This window comes from Myotis yumanensis, unplaced genomic scaffold (genome assembly GCF_028538775.1).
Source record: "Myotis yumanensis isolate MYYU_CA2020_CCGP unplaced genomic scaffold, mMyoYum1.0.hap1 SCAF_17, whole genome shotgun sequence".
Classification (NCBI taxonomy): Eukaryota; Metazoa; Chordata; class Mammalia; order Chiroptera; family Vespertilionidae; genus Myotis; species Myotis yumanensis.
In genome coordinates, this window is record NW_027223768.1 from 20,465,049 (window position 1) to 20,478,193 (window position 13,145).

The 13,145-nt window shown below is 45.3% G+C and overlaps 1 protein-coding gene across 4 annotated transcripts in view; it reads right to left on the reverse strand.

Moving 5' to 3' along the window:
* ASTN1 (astrotactin 1) overlaps positions 1 to 13,145 on the reverse strand; it is a 281,624-nt gene that overhangs the window by 76,691 nt on the left and 191,788 nt on the right. For all 4 annotated transcript variants that reach the window (XM_070396322.1, XM_070396324.1, XM_070396323.1 and 1 more), the window contains exons 9-11: positions 8,806 to 8,880; positions 2,163 to 2,300; positions 1,507 to 1,657 (exon numbers count right to left, since the gene is read on the reverse strand). In XM_070396322.1, coding sequence (XP_070252423.1) covers positions 1,507 to 1,657; positions 2,163 to 2,300; positions 8,806 to 8,880 — 364 coding nt within the window. The remainder of the gene's footprint in view (positions 1 to 1,506; positions 1,658 to 2,162; positions 2,301 to 8,805; positions 8,881 to 13,145) is intronic.

Consider the following 13,145-nt stretch of genomic DNA (forward strand, 5'->3'; position numbering starts at 1 on the left):
AAGTGTCTCAGCTGGAACTCCATTACAGTGAAATTATCTCCTGAGGGAACCAGTTGGGAAGCTCACTGCCTAGACAGCGGAAAGTGGACCAGCCACAGGAAGGGGAACATGGACTGACCTCCTGGCTGCCTTCAAAAGACTTGGCCCAAAGAGCATTTTTTCTTTGTACTTTTCCTGATAGTCCAATCTCTTAACTTTCCCCTCCCTTTGATGAACCTGCCAAGTTCTCCACCTACCTGCCCCTTAGCTTTCTTTCTTTCCCTCTTCCTTTCTTCACTATCTCTCCCTCCTCAGATAAGTCAGGCTCTTGTCAACTGCTGCCTAATCTGTGAAAGCCAGGGAGGCCCCAGGCCGGAGTGAGCCCCACCTGGATTCCAGGTTCATACCCATCTTTGATGGAGAATGGCTCCCTGAAAAGAGCAGGTGCTCAAAGATGGGGAAGAGGAGGGTGTGAACACTGAAATCGGCCCAGTGTCCTCACAGCTTGCTCCGGCTTTGGGTCCCCTGACAAGAGCACAACTGTCAGACGTGGATGCAAGACGAGACACCACATCCTCCCCAGAGATGGAAGCCCCGGCCCTGCCCTGGAAACACCACAGGGCTACATGTCTCAATGAATCATCTTCCCTCTCCTTCATGCCTGGCTTTCCTGCCTTCATTCTCCGCCCCTGCCCCTCTCTGAGAGGACTGCATCATTCTGCCCTTAAAAGAAGAAAGTGCTGGAAACAGACAGTAGTGCTGATGGGCATGAAAATGACGATATAAAAGCACCAGCAGCTGATGGCTCACTCTGCCCCACCTCCATCTGCCTGTGTGGTTCAATCAGTCTTCCTATCCATGGCATGGGAGATACCCCAGTCCACTCTAGCCCAAATAGTCTTCCTAGTTCATAGCATCACATATTTTATAGGTATCCAAAGTCTATATAGGTAATAACAAAGTAAGAAACCACCTTTCCCCAGGTAGGAGTTCATTGCGATGGTCTCAAAAGGGACACATTTTTATTTTTTCTATATCATTCTTGGCTTATTTTATATAGGTAGATTTTTCCTAAAATTCCCTATTACAATCAGTGTGATTTGAGTCTAAACAAAGGTAGGTTTTTTCCCTAGAATTTCCTATTAGAGTAAATACAGTCTATTTCCTATTAGAGTCAATATCATACTATTAGCAGTTAATTAGTTCTCAAATTGTTTGGGGGTATTCCTTACCAACTAGATTGCAAGACTGGAAAGAAGGAATCACGGTATATAATTCAGGAGATTTCCCTTGGATAGCTATAGGTCACCCATAGGTGGGCCATAAATACTCCTTGACTTATTGACTGGTGATTAGCATCTCATCTCTGTCAGAAGGAGATTCATAATTTAGACAAGATGGCAGCTACAATGAGGAAGAAGCAGTCTCGACCCTTTCTTTTAGTCATAGTGTATTTTCATCTGTATATCTGCTTTGTGTCTTATCCTGTGCCCTCTCCCCATTACAAGCTCGACAGGGCAGACCTACCACACAACCAGTAGAGTCCAGCTTGCGATCTGAGATGCAACGGAAGTTCTTACTGCAGCCCCCATTGTCCTTGCTGCAGTCCCGCACTGGCCCGAAGGAGTCAAGGAGCACCTCCAAGCTGTCAAAGGAGGACGAGGTCATCAGCTCCTCTCTGTGGGGAGAACACAGGGACATGGGAGGCATCAAAAGGACTCCAGGTGCCACAAGTAGCATCACAATCCATGGTTCTACCTGGCCAGCCAGGTCATGTCTTACTCCCTCATAAAAATTCGAGATCAACCATACTCTGAGCCTTGAGCTAACAAATTACAGACATTCTCCATATCTGGGAGCTGAACCAACCCTGAAAGGCCTGGTCAAAGAAGGTCTCACCTTGGGCTAGGAAATTAATATGTTATCCCGTCAGTCCTTAGAGGACCTGAGAAGTGCTTACAAATTCTGATTTTGTGTCTTCTCCCTGTGCCTGAGCCTTGGGTGTGCAATGCTGACCCAGATAGAGGAGATCCTGGCACTGCGTAGAAGGAATGTAAAGGCAGCCGCCAAGTTCTCTTTACAGCTTGTCAGGACTCCTTTCCCAGGGTCCTGGACTTGAAGGTGGTTTCTCCCTCAGTCTCTCCAGCCAAGAATGGGCCTCAGCACCCGGAGGCCGGACTCACCTGACCTCCACTGCATCTTCCATCACCGTCATGTCCGTCTTACACTTTGCTGACGGGTTGATGGCCAGTTCGGCTGGTGGGATCACAAAGCTCTTGCTGAGGGGCAGCCACATGCCCTCACCCAGGGTATAGGTGAATCTGCAGGGACAGCCACCACCAGGGGGTTAGGACATGGTTACCACCGCCCCTGGGAGGACCTGGCATCCATTGCCAGCAAGCTTCCCTCTCAGCCTCCGCAGAAAGGATAAGTGATTGCCACTTTGTGGATGAGCTGCCTGAGTCTGAGGGAGGCGGCGAGGTCCATTCCTGCTCACATGTCCAGACAGTTGGAGAACTGATCATGGCACCCACTCACCAGCTGTGAGAGTGGTTTTTATCAAGTCATACGAAAGCATGTTCCATTTTCCTTCAGATTTGAAGCTGGGTGTCCCCTATCTTAAGTCAGATATAATTGGAAGAATTTTAATTGAAGAGACATTCCAGCCTCCCAATACCCCCTTCCCTCAGTTTGCACATGTGCAGGAGTAGCAATGGGGTAGCAATGGGGTCTCTCTGTGCCCGGCAGAATGCTACCCAGGCAAAGGAGGGAGGACAGCTCCCTTTTTCTGGCTTCTGTGTGATGGGAACGCTGGAACCAGGAGCCAAGGAGAAGGGAAGGGGGATGAAGGAGACTGGCCCAGATGTATCCTCCGCACTCCTCCCCACACCCTGAGCTAATGGCCTTAACCCTGGGGAGACAGGGAAGATTTGGTGGTGTGTGTTTTTATTCTCATAACAAGGGCTAAAAGGAATAAAAGAATCAATCAGCATTTCAAGGGAGAGCTTAGAGAGACCATGAGTGATTATTTGTTTATTTATTCATTCATTCATTTTATTTCAAAGGCATTCAAATGCTCTCTGTTCACAGTCAAAAATAGTCTATGGGATAAAAGCCAGTGTGGGTGGGATATCACAAGGCAGTGGCAGTCTGGTGTTGCGTCCAACTTAATGTGCAGGGAGGAACAAGGAAGGATGCATATGATTAAACAGAATCCGGCACAGGCTCCATCAGCATGCTGGTCACAGAGGACCATCTCAGAATCCTACTCCTTCTCTCTCCTAACCCAGTGCACCCCTCTATTCTCTCTGGGCTGTCTGAGAGCTAGGAGACCAGATGGGTGACTTGAGATATTTGGGGAGGAATGTTGTCCTCTCTAGGATGCTGGCCATGAGAATGCCCACTGACCAAGTCTCAGGAGTTGCAAGCAGCCATGAGATTTCACTCACTTCCTGAATGGCAGCTCTGGGCACAAGAGCAGCTCTAAGAAGAGAAAACAGGTGCCCCAGAGAGAGGCAAGTGGGAAGTGGCCAGGATTTGGGAGACTTCCTCTCCCCATCTACTCTCTTACCCTTAGTCCCCTATCCTAAGACCTGCTAGGCAAACACCTGCATTAAAGAGCCCTGAAGTATCAGAAGAGCTTGTTGATCTGAAGGAGGCACTCAACCCTTCCCATCCACAGGAAAGAGAGGCAAGAGCTGGGCGAGGTGTGTGTAGGCGGGGTCCACACCAGATCAGGGAAGCCCATTGCTGGGGGACAGAGGAGGAGACCCACCACTTCACCCTTCTCTAAGCAGCTGGTAAAACTGAAGGCATGGCAGCCCCTTTACACACATGCACACACACATGTCAACTGGCAAAATTAAGGAGCCCATATTCAGGCAAAGTCATTGTCCCAAGGTACCTAGGATCTGGGACTTAAGGATAAATGTGTGTTGGAGGTAACAGTGTGCAAGATTTGCGTTCACTTTGCATTTAGTACTGAATATTCTTGAGACAGCAATGTTATGAGAGGCCCCATTACTGTTGTGCAACGTGTACTATTTCAGAGAAAACAGGCACACATTTGAATGCTGCTGGAGGAGGGAGGGTGGGGAGAGTTTATTGGGACAGAGTTTTTGTTTTCTATTTTGGTTTTAAAATGAGAAGTTTTGCATTGATGCACAGCAACAAATCAGTGACCTGTAGCTCATCATTTATGCCACAGATTTTAGGCAACGGTTGGCAAGTCTAGCACTTCCTGGCGGTGAGTTTTCCTTTTAAAAGAGAGAGATCATGTCCATCCATCTCAGTTTTCCCTTCCTCCTCTGCACACAGGAATATTTCAAAGGAAAAAGCAAACCACATCTTTCCCCAAGTGAAACTGTGGACAGCACCCCGGGCCCACAGAACGAAGTTCACATCTCCAAAGACACCATACTCTGTGCTTCTACAGAGCAACCTGATTCTAGTTCCTAAAGATGCCCTCATTTCTCCCCTCTTTGCCTTTGCTCCTAGTATTTCTTCTTCCTGAATTTTCTCCCCTTTCTTCGTTGCAGGAGTCCCGCTCATTTTAAGACTCAGGTAAGGTCCCACCCTCCAGGATTTTCGCATCCAACCCTCAGGCTGAGCAAGGGACTCTCCTCTGTACACATGCTCCTGGTGATGCTGAGTTGTGCCCATCTTCTCACCACTGCTCAGCAGAAGGTGCTCCCTTAGACTGCAGAGGGCAGTGCTTGTTCATCTTTGTGTTCCCACTGCCTGATACAATTTCTGGCCCAAGGAGGTCACTCCATAAGTATTTACTGACTGATCAATAAGTAGATTGTTCTTTAATTTGCACATGCTACCCGGAGAGAGCTTCAAATTTCAAATGCAAAAGTAGAAGCAGTGGGGATGACTTTCCTTCGTTTAGAGCAGGGTATGGGTTCACCTCTGGGTTGGAATGGACTTAATGGTCAGGGTGGATCTGGTTTTGACATTATGAGAAACTTCCAAAGTTCACAGAAGTTTCCGAGACACAACTCTGTACCAAGTTAACAAGAAAGATAGTGTCACATTCATCTCTGGTGGAGTCAAGGTGAAAACCTGAAGGGCAAGCCAAGTCAGGTGTAGGGTGAGATGAACCTCTACTGAGAACTCTCAAAGGGGCAGGTGGTCTGCAGAGCCACCTCATGTATCCTCACAACAGCCCTCCAAGAGTGGTCATTTGGCCCATTTTACACATTTGCCCAATAAAATTTTAATGTGTTTAGTGGCCTCTTCAAGGTCACCTTTTCATAAGTAGGAAGATGGGGGCTGGTCTGATTCTCTAAGCAGCTTTCCAGCCCATACTGGCTCATGCCTGTGAAATTCTAAAGTTTTCTTTTATCTGCAACATCTACTAATTCCAAATATAGCCCAAACTGTGAGAGAAAAGCAGTGTCCTGAAATCTCATCTTTCCCTCATTCATGCAGATTTGGCAGGAACAACTTCAGAAAGCCATCAAAGGGAAGTTGGTGAGCATCTGGAATGCTCTCCCAGGTTGGGCCTTCTCTTACAACAGCTGGTGGGACCATCACAGTTGGTGGCTTGGCTGGAGGCTGAGTCGTGTACATGGCCTTGGTAAACAAGAGCTTGACACTTCTGTTCAGAGGCAAATGCTCACCAGAGCACAGTGGACAGAACTGGCCTGTGCTCTCATGTGCTGGGCATGAGGCGGAATGTGGAGAAAGGGACAAAGAGCTCGTGGCCCACTGTCTGCACTCTTTCCCAGAGCAGCCATTCCAGGAGGAGGTCTTGTTCCCTGGGATGCAGGTGCACACTTGGGGGGAAGGTCTCTGAGAGAGAAATCTGATTTGAAGTAATTCCGGCCACCAGAAGATCCAGTGAGATGGAGTGATCTGAGCCATCATGGAAAGGACACCTTGGGCACTAGACTGGACTTGGTGCAAAGACTCAGCCTTTCCCCTTGGGCTCTATGAGTCTAGCTGGGACCCTTTCCAGGTTCTTCGGGATTGCAGATTACCAAGGTTAGGTTGAGCATCAGGTCTTTTCCTAATCTGGTTTCAGGTCCTCAGGAAATACCTGAAATGATCACCTACAGCTATTTGTTAAAGACCAACTATGTTCAAAATTTCATGTTAGATATTAAATATTTAAAGCCATATATGACACTTCCCTCAAAAAGACAACCATTTCACTGTAGAAATCAATAGGTAAATTAAAATAAATATGAAATAAAATAACTGACAAATAAATATTACAGCCAGTAAGTTACAGAAATTTGGAGGGGGAAGGTCATTGTGGACTGGTGCAGTGGGTTGGAAAAGCTGTAGAGAAGCATTTCTCAACACTAGTAAAGATTAGAATTACCATAGGGTTTATAAAAAACACACACGCATGCCCGCATCCACACCCCAGAGCTTTTGAATGAACTGATTTGTGCTGCGTGAGATCACTGGTCGTTTTAAAGCACACTGGGGATTCTCATGGAGGCTAAGGTTGGAAAACAATTCTTGGATGAGACCATAAATTGCATGAAGTCAGGGACTATCTTGGTCATATTTGTTTGGTTATAGCTACAGTATCTAAAACAGTGCTTTGTAATAAATAGCAGGTACTCAACAGACTTGATCTAGGCCATGAAAAGGGGTAGTGTTTATATTAGGAGGAGAATATGCATTCTTGCTGGAGGGAAGAGTAGGGGTGAGTGTACAGAGGAAAAATATTCAAGTTCTAGAAGCAGTACATCAGTTAGAAGATAGATCTGATGGTAAGAATGGAAAGCTCTATAAGAGAAAAGCAGCCAATTAAAAGGGAGCTACACATTGGCATTCAATTGTGGGAAGATTTGAATGTCAATATTTAAATTTTCTTCCATAATCCAGGGACATGTGCAGTGGCCTGGAATCCCTCAGAACACGAAATCACTGGTGAGCGAAGTAGCAGACAGTCACGTGCTTCTTCAAGAATCAAGAGTCACTAATCAGGTCACAGGATTTTCCTGTGGCCACTGAGAGTCAGTTTACTCAGAGTAGTTTTGGTTCAAGTTCTTAATACCTGAAATCAGGGAATCATGACCCATTGATTTCATCTGAGAGATGCATTATTGCCATGCTGGTGACCAGAATGATTCATCACTTACTGATGAACACACTGGCTCCCGAGAGAGAGCACTGACGGCATGTTCCAGCCTCATAGCCAATCCCATCTGTAGTGCTCAGGTGTCACTTCCAGGTGGCAGCTAACGAACTTGAAAAGAGTAAATGGTGCTTGTGGGGATGCAAACACATTTTTGGTGCAAGTTCTGCTCTAATAGCTATTTCATTAAGGAGCTTGCTTTTCAAAATGTTAGTGTCTGACTTTTAGGGGAGTGGCAACTTATCCATGTTCATCAGCCTGACTCGGCCAGGCTCTCCATCTGCCTTATCTTGATCACCCTTGGCTGGTCCTGGCAGATCAGTAGTAAAAAAAAAAGGGGGGGGGGTCAGCCAAATGATAAATCATTGTTGAAAAGTTTAAATGTCCAAGTCACAGTCTAAGGATACAGCTGTCTTCTCCTGTAGCACAAATCCTCAAAAGAAGCCTGTAGCCAATGCCATAAACATGACTCAGCCTGCCCCAGGAGAGACAATCAGGAGAGAAATGTTGGGGAAGAGAAGGCCCCAGGAGGCGTGAATCGGTAAATCTGCACTCTTGCTAAGAGCATGCCTTAGGAAAACGCCTCAGTGGACAAGCCCAGCCCAGCCCATCCCCAGTCAGCAGAGAAGAGGAGCAGGAGGAGCTGGGGCAGAGGAGCCAGCTCCAGGAGCAAGTGCAGGAGCAATATTAACACCTTGGCCAGGACTGGCTGACAGGAGGGGTTTGCAAAGGCAGCAGTGAATATGTGAGGCTCAGCACACTATCCGAGTGCAGTGAAAGGAAGCACATTTGTCCCATCTTGCTCACCATTCCTCCCTAACACGATGTGGTAGCTCAGAGCATCCTTTGACATCAGACACTCCTGCAGGATTGTTTCCTTCCTCCACAAGAGGGCGCCCTCACAGAGGGTGATGTATTCATATCCACACTGGCAGGCCCAGCAAGGTCTCTGGCACTTAGTGGGTACTCAGCAAATGCATGTTAAGTGAAGGATAAATTGACCAAATAAATGGATAAGATCTTAGTTTGGAAGTAAAGATGTGTTCCTGCTAAGGTCTGGTGTGAATGAGACTTTATGAAAATCCAACAGTTCACAGTCACAACCCAAATTCTTCCTCTGCTTGTTGACTTTTCTAGTATGTGACATTCCCAGGTATGTAGGTAGAAATTAGGGAGGGATTAGAAACATCCAATTTGATCAAGAGGGTGGCAAATAAAATAAAATAATAAAGTAGATCTAAAAAAAAGGGGGTGGCAGGGCCAGAGAGATTAATTTTGAACAACTTAAGACTTTATGAGGAAGGTGTGAATTAAGTGCACAAAGGAGATGCAGAGAGGGGCAGTAGCTGCGTGTTCTGTGCTGGTTTCTGTGCTAGGGGCTCTCCCTGCATTACCTCACATATTCCTCATAACAAGAGAGCCATGCACGTAATGGAGCCCCATTTAACAAAGTGGAAAGTGGAGGCTCCAAGATGTGAAGTGAAGCACAGGGGTCAGAGAGCAGGTGAGGAAGGAAGCCAGGACCCCACAGAATCCATGTGACTGCAAAAGCCTCCACACTGTCACTGGGCATGATTGGGGGACAAATGCTTTTGTTACTAGGAGGGCAGAATGACTCATCAAAGCGTTGCCTTTCCACTTCACCGCTAGGAAGCCAAGCTCAGTGGGAAGTGGGACATGGGGCTTGAAGACATATATAAGCAAGTCCCTAAACAACCACTCACCTGAATATTTTATCAGAAGGTTGCTCTCCCAAAACCAGGTCAAAGCCTCGCTGAAATATTGTGTAAGGCCAAGGCCTAAAAGGAAAAACATCATTCAATTAAAATCAACTCAACACACGCTCCCTGCTCATCCGTCCACTTTGTAGGGGGACCAGACGGGACTCTGGAGGCCCAAAGATAGCGAGTACCCAGTTCCTGTCCTCAGAAATCACACTGATGTCGGTTTACACAGGTGCTTGCATGCAGGAACCCAAGCAACAGCAGGATCAATGTAAAAATCACTTAACCACAAGGAGAGTGACATTTAATAGACAGAACACTGGAATGATATAGAGAGTAAAAACTATACTAAGGTGGACCTCCCATCACCATAACTCATGGTCCTTCGGATGTGGCTTGAACAGAAATGTAGCTTAGGCTCACTTATTTGAGTGGGGGCAGCACGATTTGTCGGGGAAGGTGGAGCCTCTGTAATCAGACAGTTCAGGTTCAAATCTTGTTCTGCTGATGTACCAGCTGTCTGACTTTGGGCAGATTATTTACCTTATTGAGTATAATTTTATCACTTCTAAAAGTTGGGTTAGTAAGAGCTGCCTCACAGGCCACTGTGAAGATTAAGCAAAACTTTTAAGCCAAGGTCAAGGTTCATACGGGTCCTCCACACATTCCCTTTCTCTACTCAGAATGGCAGGAAGATTCCAGGTCTTCTGGTTCCAGATGTTTTCAAAATTTTTATGTCACCCATTTTTCAAACAGAAACCACTGAAACGGTATTTTAAAAAGAATCCTTAACCACGAGCCTCCCAAGTGAGTGTCTCATATACTTGAAAGTAATAAAACTATTTCTTTTAAATAGTATATATCTTTTCACTAACCCAGATGTCCAACCCCAAGATTATTTGCTCACTGGAGCGAAACTTAGGAAATCCCAGAATTGTGCTGGGTACCAGACATTTTGCACACTTGATGGACTGAGCCCTTGCTGTCATGGACAGCAGTCTTCACGTATTACCCAGTTATACCAACCCAATAACCCGGTAATAGAGGATTTCACTGTAGACATGCCTTTACTTTTCAAGGACTATAAAAAGTCAGGAGACTACATCAACATAATTATTTGGGGCTAAATCTAATATTAGGCGTTAACAACCCAGTGTTTGTCAGGGCAGGGGATATCACCCAATAGATGGCATTTAGGGACGTCTGTGGCAGGTGAATGACACAATGACTGAGGACACTACTGTCAGTTAGAAGGTAGGGCTAAGAAGGCTAGAACAGGGCCATGCTCAGCTCTGCAAACAGCACATTTCCCAATGCCCTCCAAACTTTTAAATGTCTTGCTACACATTTACAGAGGTGAAACCCTGCTTATAATTACCTGAGCCTAGCTGCTAACTCCATTTACAAATAAGCACAGAGTAGCTTGTACAATTTTAACATGTGATTAATTTTCTAGGTGCATAAATACCATTTAAATTGAGGGAAGATTCTACATAGAAATTTTACCATTTATTCATAATTTTGGAAAATTATGTCATTGTCTGAAATGCTGTTCATGATCACTGAATCACCAATAAAGAATCTGCATTAGATGGATTATTCTTATACAGACTACATTCTGGTGAATCTACATTGGCTGCAAATGTCTGTGAACTATACTTCTATTTTAATATTACAGAATATTTACACATTAAAAGTTACTATATCATTATAAACTAGAGGCCTGGTGCACGGATTCATGCATTGGTGGGGTCCCTCGGTGTGGCCTGTGGGGATCAGGCTAAAACTGGCAGTCCAATGCCGCCTGCTGCTCCTGGTCATCCCGGCCCCGCTGTGCTTGCCACCGCCCTGGTAGGCTCACTGCTGCTCCACTGCCGTCTCCGGGCTGCAGTGGCCAGCCACGAGCCCAGTGTCTGACGCCCATCAGTCAGTTGAGCGGCACTCCCGCCTTGGGAGTGCATTGACCACCAGGGGTCATCTCCTGCGTTGAGCATCTGCCCCCTGGTGGTCAGTGTGCATCATAGCGACCAGTCAACCAGTTGTTCAGTCGCTTAGGCTTTTATATAGATAGATAGATTACTTTCTTGTTATTTCTTTTTTAATCATTTTTAAGGCATTATACTTATTTTTTGAAAAAAATTTAACAGACTTTATTATTTATGAACTAGAGGCCTGGTGCACAATTTCATGCACCAATTGGGGGGTCCCTTGGCCTAGCCTGCGATTGGCACCGATCAGGGCCGTCTCTCCCAGTCCCAATTGGGCCGATGGGGGCTGGCCGGCCGGGGAGGGACCGTGAGAGGGCTCCAGGGCATGTCCTGCCCATCTCACCCAGTCCTGATCAGTCGCACCCCAGCAGCAAGCTAACCTACCAGTGTCTGCCCCCTTGTGGTCAGTGCATGTCATAGCAACTGGTGGAACGGTCAAACAAACAGTCAAATGAATGGTCACACACTTAGCATATTAGGGTTTTATTATATAGGATTTCATTTAAGGATTATAAAAGGGGTTATAAAACATTTGTTATAAAGGAGCATGTTGGGTCTGGTGAGGTTGAGAACCACCAACTTAACCCAACCCTTTAACCAATTAACTACTCCAAGGACTTGGTACCTGCAAAGGGAGGCCATAGAGACTACACTAGGGAGTGGTTGGGATGGATGCATTCATTTTTTATGCTTACTATTTATATACACTTTATTCCTGGAATCCAATTTAGAAATATTTGGAGGCAACTAGAATTGGCTCCAAAAAATACCCAAACACTGTGCTATGAATAACCAACCCCTGCATCAAAGGCACAGCTCTTAGTGTGGTTTTATGTTTGTTCTGCTAATTTCACTGAAGATAACCCCACAGAGTGGGGTTTAAGCCTAATTCTTTTTTGTTGAATAATAAGTGATGGCTTAAGGCCAGCTAAAAAATGTCTTAATTGAAGAAAAAATCCAGAAATCATGATTTGTCCCATATGCTCCTAGACACTTAGAAAAGGCAATCAAGAGAGGAGAGAGACATGCAACTTTCTCTCTCTTTTCGGCAAAGTCACATTTTCTTTACTAACTGTTTAATAATTTCAAATAACACACATTTTGCTCTTGAGTCATCTGTAGTACTCAAAACTGGTATAATGTGTGAACTAGACTTAATTCTTGGCATGGTTCCTAGGTTGTTTGAAAATATATTTGGAGGAACCAAACTTTAGGATGGTATTGATTACAATGTGAACGATTAATTGCATAGAGTAAGATCAATAAACCTACATTCAAGTCATAGGTAATAAAATGAGCCAGGACCACTAAGCCCACATCACCATATTGCTAGGTAGGTGAGGGCAAAGGGATTTCCTGCTCTGGAGAGGCCTGAATGGTAAGAAAGGCAACTTAGATTCAAAGGACACAGATGTGCAGCACAGACACCACCCTGGTCACATTGAAAGGCAGGAGGGTGCAGTGGTTAGGACATAGGCTCTAGACAAGCCTGCCTATTTCAAATTCCGGCTTAGCCAACAATCGCATTGTGACTATGAACAAGTCCCTCAATCACTAATGTCTCCATTTCCTTATGTATAAAATGAGACCGATGGTAATCAATGTATCTACCTGGTAAGGTTGTTATGAGGAGAAGCCAGTTAATATAGTTAAAGTGTTCACAACAGTATCTGGCATTTAGTATCATATAAGCATTAGTTAAATAAGGTAAGTTTACTAGTTACCTGAGTCAAGTATAAATACTATAATAAAGAAACCCCCCAATTTCTCTAGAGGAAGAAGTACAGATGCAATGGCAATACCAGGCTTCCACTCAGACTGTACCAGAGAGAAGGCAATAATGAGTATGGAAGCCTGGGCCCCCACCCATCTCCTACCCAGCGATCACTTTGCAGGCAGTGACTATACAGTACTGACATTAAACCCACAGAGAGGAAAGAACATATTGTGAAATGGTAAGAGAAATCAGCTGCGCAATTCTTCAGCAAAGGAATAAAAGAGAATTTACTATTTTCTTCCCAATAGACAGGAATGATGTCAGAGAAATGGGAATTCTAATTTATTTAATTTATTTAGCGAACATTTATGAAGGGCCTATTGTGTGTGAATTGTGATGCCAGGAAACAGGAGTTGGGATTAAGAGATTTTTTCCCTCAAAGGAACCTATAGTTTTTCTGAAGAAACACACATAGATCCAAACAGAAGAGAATGAATGAAAGGGAAGAGAGATGCAGGTATAGGGGACACACTAAGTGACAATGAGGGGGTTGTGTCAGGTCACTCAAAGGCTGGGTGTTGGCAGTGCATGGAGTGATAGTTGGGGGATTTCATGAGTGAAGAAGCTACCAGGGG